This window comes from Ambystoma mexicanum, chromosome 6p, assembly GCF_040938575.1.
Source record: "Ambystoma mexicanum isolate Mex_15411 chromosome 6p, UKY_AmexF1_1, whole genome shotgun sequence".
NCBI lineage: Eukaryota > Metazoa > Chordata > Amphibia > Caudata > Ambystomatidae > Ambystoma > Ambystoma mexicanum.
In genome coordinates, this window is record NC_090935.1 from 1,538,763,418 (window position 1) to 1,538,784,698 (window position 21,281).

General features: G+C 44.8%; 1 protein-coding gene across 1 annotated transcript in view; it reads right to left on the bottom strand.

The window, feature by feature from the left end:
• Nucleotides 1–16,947, bottom strand: part of CHRNA6 (cholinergic receptor nicotinic alpha 6 subunit) — a 330,207-nt gene extending 313,260 nt beyond the window's left edge. The window contains exon 1 of the mRNA XM_069626418.1: nt 16,210–16,947. Within this exon, the coding sequence (XP_069482519.1) occupies nt 16,210–16,288 (79 nt within the window). The 5' untranslated portion in view covers nt 16,289–16,947. The remainder of the gene's footprint in view (nt 1–16,209) is intronic.
• Between the last annotated feature and the right edge of the window lie 4,334 nt (nt 16,948–21,281).

The window sequence follows — 21,281 nt, forward strand, 5'->3', positions numbered from 1 at the left end:
TGAGGGTGCAGTATTTTCCATCCATCTCACAGCAATATATTTGCGAGCCAGCAGAAGTGTTAATACAAGGAATGTTCCTATTGATTTGCGTGAAGGCTGAGAAAGGCCAAGTAAACATATCAGGGGACATTCAACGGCATCAGATTTAGTTATCATTGCTAGTGTATGGGTGACCTTATGCCAAAATTCTGCTTTTTTATGGCAGGCCCAAGTCAGGTGGATTATTTTCTTATATATGTATTTATTGTTTGCGTATTAGGCGTTTATACAGGAAGTACATTCTTTTTCCAAGCGCCCACAGGGCAACAGGGAGGGGACAAGGGGATGTGAAACAATTGAAATACATACACAAAATGTTAAATACAGTGGGGGGCGAACCTACTATGCTTTGTGGTGCCAGAGGAGTGCAGAGGTCTAGAGGTGGAATATTTCATAGAGGAGCGATGCAGATAGAGTGGTCCCCGGCCCCAGACAGCATTGTGATACAGAGGGATTTGAATGTAATCTGTGAAGCAACCGGGAGCCAGGGAAGACTTTTTAGGGCAGGAGAGATGCGGTCCCTGGGCTTGAGGCCAAGGATAAGTCTTGCTGCCCTATTCTGGATTAGCTGGAGGGGTCGCAGAGTGGAAGAAGGTAGATTTAGGGGCAGTCTTTTTCAATAGTCACGCCTAGAGAGAACCAGGGCTCGGGTAACATTGAGCTTCTGGGGGAAGGTAAGAAAAGGTAGAATTCCTTTGAGAAGAAAGAGCTGAAAGTGGGACTTCTTGGCAATGTCCTGAGTGTGAGGGAGGAAGGAGCGATAGAGGAGTCGAAGATGTCTCCAGGGTTTCTGGCTTCATAAGAGGGAGCAAGGGAGAGCCCATGGAGGAAAGCCAGAGTGAAGGGAAGAAGTCGGGAGCAGGGGTCCCAATTGGAAGGATCTCTCTTTTGCTGGCACTGTTGCAGAGATCATTGGAGGTTCACCACGCTTGGATGGCAGAAAGGCAGTCAGGGATGATGGAAGGTGCAAGAGGGTCAGCAGGTTTTTGAAAAGAGTTGTGTGCCATCAGCATAACACTGCAAGTTGGGGGAGAAGGAGGAGCTGAGGAGTGCCAGCTGAGTAAGGTAGATGTTAAAGAGCCAAGGCAAGAGGATAAAGCCCTGGGGGACACAAGCAGAGGGGGAAGTAGGAGAGGAGAAGGTGCCCAGGATGACATGAGAGGAGCAGTTAGTTAGGAAGGAGGTCAGCCAATTCAGTGCCCGCTCAGATATACCAAGGGTGTTGTGGAGCCTTTGTATGGGGATGGAGTGGTTGACCAAGTTAAATGCAGAGGAGAGATCAAGAAGGATGAGGACAGCTGGGGAGTTGGAATACAGGGATGCAAGCAGTTATTCACATGTGTTCAGAAGAGCAGTTCCAATGCCTCCGGATGCTCGGAATCCAGATTGATGGTCTTAGAGACCACCAACAAGTTCAGTCTGAGAGTTGAGTTGGGACAGTGCCAACTTCTCCAGCAGTTTCCCCAGGAAGAGGGTGATGGAGATAGGGTGGTTGTTGGCTGCACAGGTAGGGCCTGATGATGTTTTTTTAAGGAGAGGCGCACAAGGGAGTGCTTGAGGGGGCAGGGGAAATAACAAGTAGCAAAGGAGTACTTACTGAGATCTGCGAGTGCAGGGGCAAGAGAGCCAATGTTCTCCTTGATGGTTCTGGATGAGCAGGAAGAAGCCTGTTTGGAAGAGACCTTCATGGAGCAGACAACTCTGGTGACTTCTTTGGGTGAGATAATGGTGAAGGAGAAGAAGGTGGAAGGAAGAGACTGAGTGGCCAAGGGAGACAAGTCGGTGAGGGATGGGTTGGGAGAGTGAGTAACAAGGCTGTTCAGGATGTCCTGAGTTTTGGTAGCAAGTGCGTTGCAGAGGGACTGAGAAGGAATGGGAGAGGAGGATACTGCGGTAGGGTTGGCTAGTTCCATGCAGATTTAGAAAAGTTCAGCCATGTTGTTGGATGCACCAGATACCCAGATAAAGTTGGCCTTGAATGCTTTACATTTGGGGCATGCACCAGTCGACGAAGGGGCGAACTTCCTGATTTTCAATGGCATATAGTTAGACAGAGATCCTCCTCATCTGCACACCTGCACCTTCCTTTCCTGTCACTCTCTGGCCGGCCTCCCTTGACCTTCCTCCTGCTCCCATCTGTGAGGTTTCGAACCTCAGGGTCATCTACGACTCCACACTCTTCTTCTCTCCTCACGTCTCTGATGTCTCTAATAAGTCAAACTACCAACTGCACCTCCTCAGAGGTATTCTTCCTTCCCCCAGAAGCTCACTGTCTCCAGAGCTCTGGTTCTCTCTAGGCTGGACTACTGCAAGATTTAAAAAGAGGCTATTTCTCTTTTTAAATCTACCTGCCTCTACTCTCTGCCCTCTACAACTCATCTAGAACAAGACAGCGAGACTTGTCCTTGGCCTCAAGCCCAGGGATCATATCCCTCCAGCCCTGAAATCTCTCCATTGGCTCCCAGTGGCAGCAAGGATCAAGTTCAAGACCCTCTGCATTGTCCAGAAGGCCTTCTGGGGCCTGGGACCACAATACCTCCAACGCTCTCTTCGGAAATAACTTCCTACTCAAGCTCTTCGCTCCTCCAACTCCTTCAGGGTTAGTCGCTTCTCCAAGCAATGAGTAGAAGGTAGATCTCTTTCTTCTGCTGGTGCCTCCCTCTGGAACAGCCTCCCTGCACCCTCTGAAACTTGAGGAGAACCATATTGGGTTCCAGAAGCACCTCAATACCTTCCTCTTTGCTTCTACCTTCTTGCTTCCTCTCCCCTGCTGATCTCCTGTCTGATATTGCACTGGTCCCCTGGCTACCCTTTGAATTTGGGCCCAGGTCTCTGCCCACCCAGTTGAAGACCCACACTGCCACCTGGCAACCCCTGCAATTTGGGTCTGTATCTGTAACCCTACAGTCCCCTTACCTGCACTTGACACCTGTTGTCTGCACTTTAACCCTCGCACTTGGCACCTGTTGGCTGCACTACTTGTGGTTTTATCCTTTGGACGGCACTCACCCATCCTCCCCTTGCCCTGGCACTTTCCCCCTCCCCTCTCCATTGCACTTGCGCAATACAGATTTTCCATACATTCGTTACAGAAAGTCATGATTCTATTAAAGACTCGGAGGCGAAAGATTATGCTTTATCTTCTCTTTACTAAACTCGAGCAGCAAAAATTAAACAAACATCAATCATGAAAAACCAGAAAAAACTACAATTCCAATAAAACCCAAGATATTTGTAGTTCGTTTTTCATTGGTGATCAAAACACGTGACTTCCTAACACCAATCACCAATACTTCTCCTCTATAACATGCCAGAAGTCCTTAGTCCTTCCTCTTTCCTTTGCTAATCCAACAACTTGCGCCCCAACCGGTAGACGACTTAATTCTCTCTGGTATTTCTTCACGGTGTCGTTCTCTGCTCCGTCCCTGAAACAAATAAAACTGTTACCGATCTCATCATGAACGGGTGGGCAATCGCAAACATTAACCATATAATAACATCATCGTTAACATTATCATCCTCCAAAACAAATATTACAACATATATGAATATCACATCATCCACTTGCATTGCTGCGATTGAATTGGGTGGAATAATCTTTCGCCTCCGAGTCTTTAATAGAATCATGACTTTCTGTAACGAATGTATGGAAAATCTGTATTCTATGTCAAGACTCGGAGGCTCAGATTATGCTCGTTTAAAGCTTACTCACCACCAACGACGCTACTTGGTCCACAGGTCTAAAATAAAAATTCTTGAATGTTGTTTCATTAGACCAATCTGCAGCTTTTAAAATATCTTCTAGACGTGCTCCTGCCAAAAAGGCAGATGACGCCATAGCACCTCGAGTGGAATGTGCCCCAAACTGACTCACATCTACACCTGCTTTTTCCATGCACCACCTAACCCATCTAGATAAAGTGGCAGACGCCACTGCTCTAAAAGGTTTTCTAATAGCTATCAACAACTGACATTCCCCCGCAGGCCTCACTTTATTCGCTTCTTCCTCATACACTTTCAGACATCTGACTGGACACAATTTGGGCCTATCCGGGAAAGCCATGTACTCAACGGATTTAATGCTCGTCTTTGTTCTCTTCTCTATGTAAAACACCACTCCTAATGGGGAAAAAGATTTCCTGTTTACTTCCAAAGCTCTCACGTCAGATACCCTCTTACAAGAAATAAGACATAGCAATGTGGTTAATTTAGCCCACAAAGCTTTTCTAGACAAGAACTCATTGTCTGGCCAAGCTTCGAACATTCTCAACACTATACTGACATCCCATAAGCGAGAATATCTAGGTGTAGGAGGTCTCATGCATTTAATACCTTTCATAAGCCTACATACCAGAGGATGTTCACCTACTGGCTTACCCTCTATATATGTATGCCCTGCAGATATTGCTGATCTATAATTATTAATCGTCCTGTAGGCTTTCGCCTGTGCTGCTAGTGCTGCTAAGAAATTTACAACGTGTACTACATCTGTACGTAAGGGATCAACCTGTCTCTCCAAACACCAATTATCCCATCTAGTCTATGCCAGTCTATAAGCTTTCCCTGTAGCTGGAGCCCAGGATTCTCTGATAAATTCTTGAGCCGTGCCTGAAAGTCCCGGCTTAGCCCAATTTCTCCTGAAATCGCCCACGCTAAGAGGCTCAGACTCCCTGACTTGACCAACGGATGCAGCTCTCCAGCTGGATTTAGCAATATATCCTCTCTGACTGGCAACCGAATCGGAGGTTCGAAAGACAACTCCAGAAGATCCGGAAACCAAGGCTGCCCTCTCCAGTCTGGCGTTATCAGAATCAGTGTGGCTACTTGACGCCTGACTTGCGCTACTGTGCGCGCTATCATGGCGAAGGGGGGAAAGGCATACTCCTTTTCTGGACCCCAAACCTGCAGAAATGCATCTGTCGCTGCCGCTTCCGGATCTGGTCTCCAACTGAAGAATCTGGAGATTTTCTTGTTCAGCCTGGAGGCGAACAAATCCGTCCGACACGGACCCCTGCGACGCATCAGCTCCTGAAACACTGAGTCGTGCAACTGCCAATCGCTGGAATCCCTCAGGTACCTCGAGTTCCAATCTGCTACCTGATTGAGATCCCCCGGCAAGTGCTCCGCTCTCACGGTTATACCCTTCTGGAGACATATCTGCCAAAACTCTTTGGCCATCTCTGTCAACCTCTTCGACTTTGTTCCGCCCAGCCGATTTATATATCTGACTGCTGAAACGTTGTCCATTTTCAACAGAATGGCAGCCTTGACTCCTTCCTGCGTCCAACACTGGACAGCGAAGGAGCCGCTAGAAGTTCCAGGCAATTGATGTGGAGACCTAGCTCTTCGCTCGACCATCTCCCTCCTGTCGCTTGGTCTCCGCACCTGGCTCCCCATCCCCAACGACTGGCGTCGGATTCTATCACTAGGTCCGGGGATGAGCCAAATATCGCCCTGCCATTCCATGCTTCCATGTGATGGTACCACCATTCCAATTCCAGTTTGGCTTCCTGCGATAATTCCACTTTCTGTTCGTAAGATAGGCCTCTCTGAAGGTGCTTTATCTTCAGTCTCTGCAACGCTCTGTAATGCAGCGGACCTGGGAATATCGCTTGAATTGATGATGACAGACGTCCTACTAGCCTCGCTATCTCCCTCAAAGAAACCTCTCGTCTTGTCATCATACACTTGATTTCTTTTTTCACTGAATTTACTTTGTCCAACGGGAGCTTGAGAACGCCTTGAGTCGTCTCTAAGCTGAACCCCAGAAATTCCATCTCCTGCGCTGGTTCTAGCTCCCATTTCTCCCAGTTCACTAGAAATCCCAGCTGCTGGAGCAAACCTGCAGTCATATGAACCTGCTGAACTAGCACTCCCCTGTCCTGACACATCAGACAGATATCGTCCAGATAAATAATCAACCTGATCCCCTGCTTTCTCAGGAATGCTACCACTGGCTTCAGCAATTTGGTGAAGCACCATGGTGCTGAAGCTAACCCGAACGGAAGGCATTTGAACTCCCATTTCCGTCCTTTCCATAGAAACTGTAGAAATCTCGTCTGCTCTGCCTGTATAGGAACCGTCAAGTATGCATCTCTGAGGTCTATTCGCGCCAACCAATCTCCCTGTTGGAGAACATCCCTCAAAAGATGAATACCTTCCATTTTGAAATGTCTGTATACTAGAAAGTAGTTCAAACCCCTCAGATTTATCACCGGTCTTACTTTGTTCTTCCTTTTTACTAAAAAGATGTTGCTTACAAAACCTCTTGTGTCTCTTGAAGCTGGGCCCACTGCGTTCTTGAGCTTGAGCAACTCCACCTCTTTGTCTAGAAGGCTCTCGTCTTCTCTGCTGAACTGAATCTGCCTCGGCAGTTCTACCTGATATGGCTCTTGCCAAAATTCCAACTGAAAACCTCTCACGGTTTCTCTTATCCAAACATCTGAGGACAATTCTTCCCATTTCTCTACATGCAAACGCACTCTTCCTCCTACTGGAGGAATACTCACATGCGAACTCTGTGCGCATTTTATATCTCTTACCTGAATTACCTTGATGCTGCTGTCTACTATTGCCCCTCCAGCCTCTACCCCTGCCTCTTCCCCTGGAAGGGAAGAAGGGGTTGGATCTTCGGTCTTCCTGCTGCCAGGAAGTTCTGTCCCTGAAGGAGCCTCTGAATTGACCACGGCTGGACGAGCGGCCCTTTCCTCCTCCAGCCCTATCGAAAACCTTCCGGCCAAAGATCTTCTTCAACGAAGATTGAGCTCTATCTAGCGACATAAAGTACTGGCGAATTTTGCCATGTCCTTGATGAATGCGTCCCCGAACAGCTTGCCTTTTGCCGCCATAGCCTGTTCGGAAGCCGCCATTTCGCCCAGTCTGGAGTCTAGCTTCATAAGAATGGACCTTCTCCTCTCGGTCGCCAACGCTGTATTGGCGTTCCCCAGCAGACAGAGGGTCCTCTGCGCCCAGCCTGCTACTACATCCGGATCTATGGGCTCTCCTTTCGTTTTTGCCTCTTCTGCCAATTGCCAAATTCTAGTAATTGGCCCTAGTAAATCCAGCAGTTTATCCTGGCAGGCGCGCCAGGATCTATCAATGCCCTTCTTGACGTCCCTGCCGTACCTGCCCAGGAACGTGATAATCCTGTCATCAATTTCAGGGGTCTCTGCCACTCCGTCTGGCACTCTAGGCCTTGGGCACTCTGCCCTCAATTTAGCTCTCGCTTGTTTACTTAGCGGTGCTCTCAAGCGTCGCCTAATGTATTCGGCGATCTTCTCTGGAGGGTCCCATTCATTGGACCGGGGATGCACTAGATCATCGGGATCAAACTCGTCCTTGATAGGATCCTCGCTTTCCCTCCTGCCCTTCTTGTTCTTCGGTGGGCTCTCGGCCTCTTCTGGGGAGGTTTGAAAATCGGATGAGGTGTAGCCCTCAGATTTTGAACTACTTCTGCAGTAATCATCATCTGATTCGCTAGAAGTTGTGGCCCGCCTTGTGCGAGATCTCGCCTTCCTTTTCCCCGTGGACTTGCGGGGTGAACCCGGGGGGGTCTGAGCGCTACGGTCCCTGCGGGTTGAATGCTTTCTTCCCCCTTTCCGCTTGCGTTGCTTGTCCTGCGACAACGCGGCCAGGCTCCTCAAAATGCCCCTTTCTTCTCGGGAGCTCCCGGCACTCTCTAATCTCTGGACTGCCTGACTCATGCGCAGCCCACTGACATGGGGGCCTTGAGAGTCGTCTGAATAATCGCTCATCTTCACACGGCTTGTTAGCGCTTATGTAGAGCTTATGCAGTTCACTTGGGCTGCCCCCGTCACAATTATAGTAATGGTTGTAGCTAGGCGAGTCTCCACTAACAGTTTTACTTGGGGCTGTGCCCGTCAATCAGCTGCCACACTTTCTCGTACCTCTTCCCAGCGGACAGAATGAGGGCTCGGTGTTTTAAGCAGGTTAAAAAACCTTCAGTCACCCTTGTGCCTGCGGTATCATAAAACGCCACTAGATGGCGTCCGTGGCCAGCAAATCCTGCTGTAAGTCTCGCACGACACGAAGCAGCTTCCCGCTGTCGATGCGTTAGTCAGAACTTCAAAGGCTGTAAACTTAAAGGCCGTAACGTGGATCCCTGTGCAAACTGCGAGAACTCTCACAAGTTCGCAACGACGCCGGAACTCCCGTAGCGTCGCTGCGAACTTCCGTGTATGCCGAGTCTCGGCACAAAGGGAAACCGACGCCGGAACGAAAAGGTCCCGTCGCGTCTATCCCCTGCGGATATAGTCTGCCAAATCCCTCTCGCAGAGCGCTTAAGCAAACCTACGCGCGCGCGCGCTGCTAATCCACTAATCTACCTGTCACAGACTTCTACAATAATCATCCACATTAGGAAAATTATATAAGGTACTTATCTCGGCTGCTCGAGCAGCAAAGAAAGAGGAAGGACTAAGGACTTCTGGCATGTTATAGAGGAGAAGTAGTGGTGATTGGTGTTAGGAAGTCACGTGTTTTGATCACCAATGAAAAACGAACTACAAATATCTTGGGTTTTATTGGAATTGTAGTTTTTTCTGGTTTTTCATGATTGATGTTTGTTTAATTTTTGCTGCTCGAGTTTAGTAAAGAGAAGATAAAGCATAATCTGAGCCTCCGAGTCTTGACATAGAATCTCAATGTCACTAGGCCTAATAAGATCTTTGTCCTCCCTCTGTTTCCCCTCCCTTGCCTTGTCGTGCCTTGAAACACTTGTGTATAGGCGTGTTCTAAATGTCATAGCATATCATATGGTATGTTTGGTGTAGAGAACGATATTGCAGTGCTCTGTGTTTGTAATTAAAAGAATACATCTCATCTGCCAGCATATTTTGGCCCATTGCTCATAATTTATTTGTACACCTAGTGAAAGGTCCCATTGAGACTTAGCTATGCAGTCGCTACTGAAGGGGTGTTCATGGCGAGCTTGCAGAGTGCAGAGACTGTTTTCTGATATTTTCTGCAGGGTTCCTGAGACATGGACCTTAACATAGCAGTCAAACAAACCAGTCAAATCAGCATTTTGACCTTTAGATATGCTGTTCCCTTACACTTTGTAAAATGTTGTAATATTTTAACTTTGCTTTTTACTATTTACCTGCACCATGCATTTATCTATTGTGCACTTGCTCCATGCCTGCTGTAAGAAATCGGATTTTTCCAATATGTACTTTCTATGGATTGCTTCCTTTCATTATGAATGTATACCGTACATATTCGGGGTTCCATCATTGGATTTTTTTAACGTATTGCGCTGCACTTTATTTATCATCTACCTTTCCACTGCTCTAAAGTGAAACATTGTGCTTGGTCTTACTACTAGTAGCCACTGATTGATAACTTTGAGTTGATACTATTGCCATACTTATACAAATATCAACCAGACTTTTGGTTTGGGGCCTGATTTGAGGAGATATGCAAATCTTTCCAAGGGCCCTCCTTCTTCAGTTCTCATTCTGAGCCTGGAGGCGTATGAAGTGGGGCCGGACAGCAGCTGTGTCTGAAGGCCAGCCCCCGTCTGCCACGATCAGCTGATTCACGCATGTAGTTATGTCAGGCATGGGAATCTGGCCGGGTCCTGGTTTCCTGTGCCTCTTACGGCTTCCTAGTTTCATTCCGAATCGATCTCTGCTGTCTCCGCATGTGTGCATGGCAAAAATCCGAAATAGTGGGTGCCGTGCAAAACATGGCCTCAGTCATTTCATCTGCTACCTACGGATCATGCTCGCTAGATATCAGGCACAAAAAACGCTGGCGCAGTCCGTAGGGGGCATACTCTGTTACAGGCGTAGAGTGCAGGTTCTGCAGCGAAGCGTCAGGATCTTCTGCTCAACCTAGTAAACCCTGAGGGGGAACAATGGTTCCGAATGTCCTCATGGGAACCCCGCACCAGGTCTCTTTTTCCACATCCACCCCCACCAAAATGGCCCTCTTAGGCAGAAGAGAACATGTCTCACAGTGAAGGATGTTAGCGTTGAATCCGGAATAGTAGTTAACATTCTCTTTATGATGGTCTTCAAATATATTCGGACCCGATATGAATAATGTGCACCAGAGTTTTATTTCTTTGATAATTCTCCAAGCATCTTTGCAACTATTTGTCATGTACACAGTACTTACTATTATTTGGGGTCAAAAGATGTTTAGGGTATATGTCATAGTGTATCACCCCATTGCCCTGGATGTTTTAGAATAGCTTTCATTCTGTTAGTTATCTTTCAGTGACTAAGAGCAAGGAAAAAGAGGGAGAAATGTGTTTTAATATACAAACGTAGCAGCAAAGCAGTGGATAGCTGCAGAAATGATATGGCCGAGCTTGTCTGACACTCTTTCAGGAGGTCACTGCTTTTTTTTTAAATAATGCCCTGGAAGCCAGAGGGGACTTGATCATTATGTCACATACAGAAAAGTAGATCATATAGGCGCTGGGAGAAGAGAAATGTGATTTATTCTATAGGAAATGTAAGCCTTTTGAGAATAAACAGTTGATACAAAGAAGCTTTGGGCACAATGAAAGTTATAATAAAGTAAAAAGCAATTCCTCTGGGCTGTCCCTGCTGACAGGGAAATTCAGCAGCACATGGCTTGATGGACAACAAGGTTACAGAGCTGACGCATGACGGATTTCTTAACTTGTATATAAGTATATCACTGCTGTTTCATGTGCGGGAATGCATATCTTTGATTCCCTTTTGGCCACTATTATATTATGTTGTGGATATTTGTTGAGAATCATCTTCTGTTTGTGAATTATTTTAAACAACTCATCAGTCGAGTCAATAGATCTGCAATGATGCTGTTTCCCTGTTTGTAGCCTTAATTGGCAATGGTACCTTGATGAACGTATAATATAATGGTAACAAAGTGGTATTAGTGAACCGTGATGAGGGACTATAAGTATAATGACATTTGGACATCAAATAATGTACATCAATGCATGATTATATTTAAATGTAATAAATAACATTGTATTACGTTTGCAGAAAGTATTAATCAGTCCCATTGTTTTAGGTTGGACACAAAACCACCATGTCCTACTTTTCATAGTAACAAGGGGTAGAAAACAAGAAAAACACCAACAATTAGTTCATAGTTAAGGAGCATTGATGTTTTAAAAGTCCAACATGAAGTGAAAGTGAATATTAAGGTCAGCCCAACCTTTCTGTCATGGGAATCATGCTGGACGAAGCAGTGAAAAGAAGCATTACAATAAGCATGCAATAAAAGGTCTTTCATGTTGCACTAACATGTACCCTTGATGGCGCTTCTGAGAGCTCTAAAGCACTTTAAGCATGCAGAAATGCAGGAACTCTTTGGCTACTGATGGGAGTAATACCGAGACACATTGAGCATTGTTTCTTTGCATCCTCATAAAAGAACAGGTTCATCCAAAGAGCAACCTTTTATGTGTGCACATTTAATTTAGAATGATCTAATATCTGCAGTGGTCCAGAATTTTGATATGTGAACTAAATTTGCTGAATTTTCAAAGTTCCAATCACTACTTTCCCAAAGCTTCTGTCAGCTAGAGTGTGGTCCCAATCTGTTTAATATATTTGGTATAAGCATGTTGTCATTCTTTTTCGATCTGAGGCAACATGTTCCCACAAGATCCAAGGTCTGCAACCTGTCACTCTTCAGCTGTTTGGACTACGACTCCCATGATCCCTTCTCTTGAATATGCTCGCTGGTGCTGATGGAAGTTGTAGTCCGAAACATCTGTAGAGGTCTCACACCCCTGCCCAAGATGGACACAATGTTTGTGGTTTGATCACTCCAACGTAAAAAGCTTTCACCAGCCCCTGGATGGAGGTTGATTTGTCAATTTGTCTCCCTTGCTGATCACTCGGCAGTTCTTAAATATTATCATGGCTGAAAAGCCTACAGACTAGTCTTATGTCATGTTAATCGGTCTTGTACTGCGCACTGTTGCCACTTGCGTGGTCTCTTGGCACTCTGGCTTATCTGCAATGAGAGGTGTTTGGAGGTTTGTTGTTTGGAGTTGAGAGAGAGAAGAGCAAGAGAGCTTTGATGTGCTGTTGGCAGCTTCAGTTCAGAGAAACCGGTCACTGAGCACTGGTGCATTTTCGGTCGGTAGCCATCATGTGCTGTTGAGGTCTGCTTGTGTATGGTTTGGTTTCATGTTGGGTGTTGTGAAGTGCATGCGGTATGTAGTGCAGTAGAGGTATGGTTGCGTTTAGTTCAGAGTTTGACTGTGAGTATACAGAATGGTGAGTTTTTAGTATGGTTAGTTAGTAACAATATATTTCCTACCCCAACAATACATCTAAGTGTGGTACATGCCCTACCCCAACAATCCCTCTAAGTGTGGTACATTTCCCACCACCAACAGTCCATCCAAGTGCAGTGCATTTCTTATCCCCAACAATCCATCTAAGTGTGGACCTCCTACTACCAACAATGCATCCAGGCGTGGTGCATTTCCCACCCTGACAATCCATCCACGTGTGGTACACCTCCTATCGCCAACAATCCATTCAGGTGTGACACATTAATGTTACCAACAATCCATCTAATAGTGGTGCAATTCCTACCCCCAACCATCCATTGAAATGTGGTACACTTCCTAACCCCAACAATCCATCTTAGGGAGCAGAGCCCAGCATGATACAGAAACTACACCATGCCCGTCTCAGGGTGCCACAGGGAGCATAAGGCTAGCCCATACAGTTAGACCAATTGCAACACATGGATAATCCAGACAAACAGGTTAAGAGCACATATGGGTAATTTACACAATGAGACTACACGCAAGATAAGGCTGATCTATACAAGTAGACTAAATGCAGGTGGGCATAGAATATTACGTAATAAGAGTGGTTGGATTTTACTGGAGTGCAGCATTTGCTGTACTCCCAGCCCACACCGCACTTACCTTATCAGTCGCTACAGGTAGTCTGTGTCAGGCCTCCCAGGCCAACATGGGCAAACACTGAGTGCAGGTGCCCTTTGCCCTGTGGCCCTTAGCCAACTGGCTGTTCGGGCAAGGCTGGCCGGTGTGCTGCCATGAAGAGGGAAGCTATGACTTCCAGCAGCCAATTGCTGGTAAGGGAAGGCAGGAAGACGGAGGGAGAAAGGCAGGGGAGTGAAACAGGAAGTAAAGAAAGTTGGGAAAAGTGAAAAAAAGGAGATAAAAGAAGACAAAAACAAATTCTGAGGCAGGAAAGCAAGATGAAGGGGGCATTTGCCTACAAATGTAGTGTCTGCTGCAGGGCCTGTACACACGAGTCCTCAATTGGTCTAAATCCTGCTCCGTGTAATGAGGCTGGAGAAGCTAAAGCTCCAAGCAGCCAATTCCAGGTGAGTGGAGACGTCAAAAGGGAGGAAGCAAGGCAGGGGAAGGAAAAACAAAATAAAGCAAGTCAGGGAAGAGTTAAGAAAAAAGGAGAGCAACAAGGAGGCAAAAATGAGGGCAGAGGCAGGGAAGCAAGATGGAGTGGGCACTCACCTGCAACTGAAACAGTTGCTGCAGGGCCCGTTCACATGGGTCCTCGGTTGGTCTAAATGCAGCTCTGTGCAACAAGACTGGGGACGCTAAGGCTTCCAGCAGCCAATTGAAGGGGAGGGGAGGTGGAAGATGGAGGGAGCAAGGCAGGAGAGTGAAACAGGAGATAAAGCAAGTTGGGGACAAGTGAAGAAAAAAGGTGAAAAAAGAAGGCAAAAAAGAAGGCAGAGGCAGGAAAGCAAGATGGAGGGGGCATTCACCTACGATTGAAGCACCGGCTGCAGGGCCCGTTCACACAGGTCCTCAGCTGGTCTAAAATTTGGATTTCCAAACTTGATTGAGGCTTCCTTATGGCTGGTTGGCAACTTGCTACTGTAGTAAAGCAAACCACTTTCACCTTATGAAGAGCTTGAATAAACTCTTGGTACTTTGAGGCAATGTTGTGTTCATGGAATATGAATCAACTATCCTGGGTATGAATTGCTTTTTGTTTTCTACTTCAAATTTCAGTTCACACATTTGTAGTTTGAGATAAACACTAGAGGGTGTGTCTTCTGGGAGACAAATGTTCCAAAAGATGATGTGACATTTTTATCATTCTTGCACATTATCTTCTAGATGTAGGTAACTGTAAGAGTAAAGTTAGTCAGAATTAAGAGCAAATTTACCTAAATGTGTATAAAAAAATCTGCTGACATCAGTCATGGCATTATCATGTTCAATGGGGGTTTTCCCCTTCAAACGTGTTTTTGTAAATCAGACCCTAAGGTCATGACCTTTGAATGAACATGCTAGGCGCTAGAGTGATGAGCACCCTGACCTGCGGTCAATACACACAGTGCATACTGTTGTTCAAATATGCAGTAATAACTATACAATGTAAAACTGCAGGTCAGGTACATTGCTTAAAGACATCTAGTGTACTAGAACTTCATAAATGAAAACATGTATTAGCACATGAAAATCATTACTGACCTCCTCTTAGCCAGTCAGAATGTTTAGATTGCAGTCAATAACGACTGGTATCGACTGCACTCCGAACATTTTGGGTCTAATTCAAAGAGCGTTTCCAATGAGGTTTTGCCATTATAAAACACTTATGTGAATTAGGCCCATCTATCTCAGAAGCAGACAGGGAAACAACAATGCAAATTCCAGGCATGATTTCTGTCAACAAGACACCCCCTCTCTGAAAGGATAATACTTGGGAAAATACTTTTAATTAAAAGTAATGTTATAACACTCTTAATACCGAAGAAAAGTCTCTAAGCACAGGAACTGGATTCGAAGGTCCCGGCCGGCTTTCACTTTCTTATAGAGAAGCCGTTTGCAAATAAAATGCGTAATTTATTAGAACAACCGCTATTTTAAGATTACAAAATAAAACCACATTTCATTTACTAACTCAGTTGCCTTTTTACTTTTTCCCAGAATTAAAATCACATTTTTAACTTCACCACCAAAACTCCCAAAAATGCATTGATACTACCACTATCTGCTAATAGCCTAGTAGACCTCTTACGGCAGTGGTCTTCAAACTTTTTTTATGCTGTGCCCCCCTTCATTAAAAATATTTGAAGGCCACCGTCTTAAGGGTTATTATTTCTTTGGATAATGACTCTTCCCAACGTATGGCTCTCGGCTTTGCCTCTGCCTATAACTTGGTGGCAAGTCATTAACATGCGGTAACGACCCATCCCTCGGTCTATATAGGCTATATTAATGCATTTTTGGATATTGCTAACTTTCCACCGAGCAGTGGATTTTAGCCGTGCCCCAATTACACAAACAGATGCATCTTTCCATAAGCAGATAGAAATCCATGTTTCAAAGTTGAAGATACAGGGCCTGATTTACAAAAAAAATTTCAATGGGACTTTCCCATGTTAAAGCATTTTTGTAAATCAGGCCCATATTGTTCGTTTATCAAGTCACTTTGAACATAACGGAGCACATTTTGAATTTGTAATAAAACATATTTAAAAAGCGCATGGAACTATGAAGATGCGTGAGGCTAGTGTGCCATACTACATAAGAAGCCCAACATGCGTTCTAGCAAAATTCGAGCCACCTCTTTTGATAATATCACAATAATTCACCTGTCTGTAAAAACTGCTGCTTATATCTCTCTTTGAAAGGCCACCAAATATGTGCTAAAATATCAGTTGAAAGAAACGTGCTCGTCAAAGTATTTACGTTTTAAAGAACCCTTCGCATTTGCATTGCATTTCGATCATTTGTATTTGTATATTAGCATATCTTGTTGACAAAACTGCTTCTTTACAAAAATGACACTACCAGGAAAACAGTGTCGGAAATATTATTCAGGCTGCATGAAGCTGCCGGGAACGATTCGTATTCAAAGCTTAAAGCAGAACCTGCGTATGCTTCATAATAATAATAATAACAACAATAAAATCTCCTAAACATACAAAGATCGGAGCTGTCGTTGTCTCTTTGATTGTCATATACAATCTAACATAACTAACCAACCAACATCAATGGGACTTAAAATACTCAGTAAACAATGATAACCACAGAATTACTGCGGTTTATGAAACTTAATTAGAGAGTCATTTAAAGCAATACAAGAACACGTAACACTCGACGTACGTCTTGCTTACGCAAGGAAGGGTGACGTGAAAAAACGACCATGCATCTGAGGGATAAGAATAATTTACCTTTCAAAAAGGTTAGAAGTAGTGATGTCTTCAGTATCATGGCCAAACATCGCAATCCGGAGCAGCTCTCGTTCAACATGTTCCCAAAAAGAAAAGCGAGCAGACTGCAGCCACGCGCACGACCGAGAACCCTAAACAATGTATGGCCTGAGCGTATAGGTGCCTACAAGACACACCGTGCTCCGTTCTATTTTCTCCGAGGCCGGGTCCTTAAATGTTTTGTATGCCGCTAGACCAGCGTTCTAGTCTGAGCAGGGGTTGCGCTGCGTGGTCCTGGAGTAGAATTCTCTGAAAATCCACATTAATATCCCCGATAAATTTCGAGCTCAGGCTCCTAGACGACCCGAACAGAAGTAGCAATAAGAGTACAACTGTTGTGGCAAGGAGGAGAGCCACCAGCTAGCTGGTCGGCACGCCAGGACGACGCGTTGTCCGGTACCCGTGCTTGACAATTACTTAAACATGAGTGCAACGTGCCCGGCAGCAGCATGCCCTGGCAGGCTGTCCCTGCATGCAGCACAGCTGCTCTTTTTACGATAAATCAGAGACGCAGGAAGGGATCCTAACCCATAAGAGTGACAAGACCATTTCAGAGAAAAAGCTTGCTGTTTATTTTCCTGGGAATTCTTTTTTTCTCAGAGATGTGAGTTCCATTTTCTAATAAAGAAAGGCACAAGAGTTAATGAGAACACGTACAGATTACATCAACTGGAAACACAATCCTTTTTACGCGCTCGTGTTCAGACGCCCAAGATTTAAATTGCAAAGTTCTTGCGTTGCTCTAGAATTTAACTGCATCCAATGACATTAGACAGATCAGGTGGAAGGACATGTTTACACTGTGATGAATAAGAAATGGTCCATCTTGTTTCAATTAAGACAGGAGCACTTTTCTTTATTTGAAGCAGAAGGAATTTGAAGTCTGCTGACAGAAAGTAAACCACGACAATAACCCCCCTAACGCCCTAAAAAAACACAATATTCAGATTACAAAAGCATTTCACTTGACTGTGGTAATATAATGAAAGAGCACACGCACCTTAAGTCAATTGTCTCAAGAACTAAGTATCCTTTGAAGACTTTTTCACATACAAATCATTTTTGGCAAAACGTGAAACGAGGAAAAGCTTCAAGGCAACGGGAGTGAGACATTATTTTACACTGGCTATAATGAGTCTAGGCTCTTTTGTTACCCTATCCCATGGATATACTATACACTACTATATTCTCCCATGCCAATGCCAGCTATTGAATTTCAGGTGTCACACCTGTACGGGAACTTCTAATTAACATTATACTTCTAGCAAATGTAGAGACAGGCATCATTGATCAGTATGGCCGTTGCTCTGCCCTACAGTGACCTCATTAAATCAATAATACAGGAAAGGCCTACTGCACCGTGCTTGGGTCCCAGGCATCATGATATGACCTTGGATCCAAGCACACAACCCATTTATAAATAATGCACTGTTCTCGTGCATACAGGCACCAGTCTTCTCAAATAAATAATGAGACTGATGTAATACAATATGTTGGTTCTAAGTGGAAAGCTGTATCGCTGGGGATCACTGGCATTCAGGTTTCTAATGGCAGGTCAACTCTAACATGCAAGTACTTTGTCTGGAAAGTGGTCACAGCAGTGCTGGTGTAGCCTGCGAGCACTGCCAGCTGCTCCTTTAGACAATAGGAATAGCACAAGAGGTCCATCCTTAGTACTTGTGAGTTTCAACAGGGGGTAGTGAGGGGTATGCAGTGAGGTTATCCAATATATAACAAAGAATGCAATTTTGGACGAACCAAAAGCAACGGAAAAAAATAATTAATCCTAGAAGGGTAATTAAATGTGTTTGGGAATGGGAAAGTAGTTTAAGGGAGTGGGAAAAAGTATAAACAAAGCAAAAGGGGTTGGGGTGGGGAGGAGGTTTGGGGTGGTCACCCCAAAAACAATGAAAAACAAAATTTGTTATTTTTTGGGTTCTTTAAAAATTAGTTATTTGTTTTTTTATTCGATAAATTCACATGTAACCATAGTGAGGGCCTCGTGGATAGCTTTACAGGCAAGCTTGAATTGCCTCTGATACATTTGGGCCCCTGAGTTGGAAAACCTGGTGTGCCATACTTCAAGTTGATGAAATCTCCTATTGTTACTCCCACTTCCTTCATTCTCCCCTCAACTCTATAATGACCGCCAAAAAGGAAACAGTGGCCTAAATTGCCATCCCCTTTATAGCTCTATTGACAAACTACCCTCACAAAATAATAATTATATCTGGAGCTCTGTTGTACTCACCCAACTTCCCCGCTCTCCCCTATCCATCCACCAGTAAGAATATCTCTGGCTTTCAGCCTCTTTCAGGCACCTCTTTCATTGCTCCTCCCTGCACATACCATATCCACTAAGTTGTGAAGCAATGCACCTATTATTCTTGCTTTTTGTGAAAGTAGGGAAGTGCAGGTGTGCACAAGATAGCTGTTCTGTTTGACTGAAGCACTGCTGTGTGGAGTCCCCCCTGCTCTCACTGCAGGAGAACACAGGGCATCAGGACTGAGAAGAACAGCAGCTGAACTTCCCGGAGAAGCTGCCATCTAGGCTCCACCTCCCCTCTTACGGAACTGGTAGCATTGGCATATAACAAAAAGTGTGTCCCCTTTGCACAATTTGTAATGGTCAGTTCATATTCTCACCACTCGTAGAGGTATACAGTTTTGGGGCTAAAGTGGGGTGCATTCAAAGGCCCCAAACAGAAGCCCCTTTCATTGGAACAGCAGGATTCTAAACCCTGAAACAAAAACGTCTTGGCCTTTGTTTCTTTTCAAGTAAAATTGAAGAGCCATGTGGAAAAGGCACCTGCCTATCATTAACAAAGGAAAAGCAGAATTTTTACAAGAATCAACACCAAAAATGTCTGGCAGAGGTGTGTGCAAATAAAAGCAGTTTAAATGTAAAAATGTATCACTGCTAAAATAAAAATGTCAGGGAATCTATATGATGTGTGGGTTGACAAAAAGCAACGTATATTAGGTTTCATCTACAAAACTCAGGTGACATTTGAAAAGTCACTTTGTGTTCATGAAAAAAAAAATTGGTGGGGAAACAGCAGAATTAGTTTAGCAAGGTAGGCACTTCAAAGGTATCCAGCCCACATGGTAAAGGAAGCCCCTTTACAAATATGAAAGGGCCAAGGTGTGGAAATTTGCATCCTCGTCAGACTGCCCGGCATTTCTCCAGCAAGGAACAATGGACCAAGGGGTATTAGCACTTTCACAAAGAAGTGTGAATTCCTTTGAAGAGAGGAAGTTAATGAGGCAGGCGTCGGTTAAGGAGAAGAAGAGTAGGGTCAGAACCTTAGGCCATGATAGTGCCATTGTGATAGACATTAATAATGCACCTCGAGAGTAAAGCAGCAGCCGAATGCCTCTGCAGGAAGTCATGGTACCTATACTGCGAAAAGCCTTTGAGATAAGGGGTCTCATTATGAGTCCAGTGGTAGGTGTGCTGGTAAAAATGGCATGGCTGCCGCCGGAGTCATTTTATTTTATGGCATTTCAGCTCCGGGCGTCCCTCCGGCCAGGCGCCGGAAAAATGAAACTCCCATTCCCATCGAGTCCCATTGGCTCGATGGGAATGGGGAGGACGGTAAAACCTGCACCACTCGTAATGGTCAAGTCAGACCTGGCGGGCGGAAGGGCATCCCGCTCGCAAACTTGTACTCTGCTCGTCTGGTAACAACGGTAAGCCTACCGGCACCGTTGTTACAGGACTGGCAGGGTTGTAATGACCCCAAAGGTATCCATTGAGAAGCCCTACAGGAAGTATCCTCAAAGAGATGCCGGTCTCCTGCGAGAGAGCCCTGAAGAAATGTGAAGATGTGAACAAGAGAGGCTGGTGATGCCACAAGAGATGAGAGTGACACACTGTGAAAGATGACCGGAGAAGAGAATGCATAGACTTTATAGAATTTTCGAGAATACTTTCATGTGTGAAATGAAGATTGCACGTGTGAAGAAGCACTGAATAAAATACAAGTCATTTTATAACTGTATAGATGCCGTAAAGCAAGTACACTAAGTAATCATAAGGCTGACTATACGTAGTGAATAGACTGCAGGCGGTGCCGCCAAAATATATATGTCCAGATTCTACACATATATATATATATATATATATATATACATATATATATATATATATGTATATATATATATATATATATATATATATATATATATATATGTGTAGAATCTGGACATTCGATGCTATGAATTTATTCAGCTCAACCCGTGGAGAAAGGAGGATTTATAGCTGTGTGTGTGTGTCGCGGCAAAGAAAGGCCAAAGCTCGAAGGTGGACCACAGGAAGACTGCTTGGCTTGGTGTCAAGGGCTGGGGCAGCCAGGAATTGTTTATCTATTCTTGAAGAACAGTAAAACGTGTGAAGCAAAACCGTTTCTTGTTAATTTGCAAAGAGAGAACACCATGAGAGCCAAGTTTCTTCATTTTAAGACAATTAAATGTTATAAAATGAGCCGATTCACGGTCTCTGATCACATGAGTCCATGATGGAAATAGATGTGGGCATGCAAGCCTAAACCTTGATAAGAACGTGCTCACACTCCCTTATATTCCTAGAGATGAGAAGCAACTACAACTACAAGGCCAAAGTTCAAAGACAATTTGAAAGGCAGACGGCTTGAGTGATGAGAGATGATGTCCTAATTGGGTGGGGAGGTACGGTCAAGTCCACCCACCAGCACCTGGGGTACCAGCTTACGTGCTGCTAGAGAATCGAATGTTCCAGAAAGGTACAAGCGTGCCAACCAATTCTAGGAGGCCATATAACGAAGGGCCTTATAGTTTGATAGCCAATGGTATGCTGTGTAGCTAATACCTGTTGAAGATGACTTGCACTAAGGGAGGGCATGAGTTGCCCACCTGACTGTATAGACACAATCACAATCCTATCCCATATAGAAAGTATACATAGATGTTCCTCTTAGTCCTATCATTATCTCACATAGGTTTTTGTAGTTTGTCATGTAGTATGACGTCATGTATGACAAGTATTTGCTATT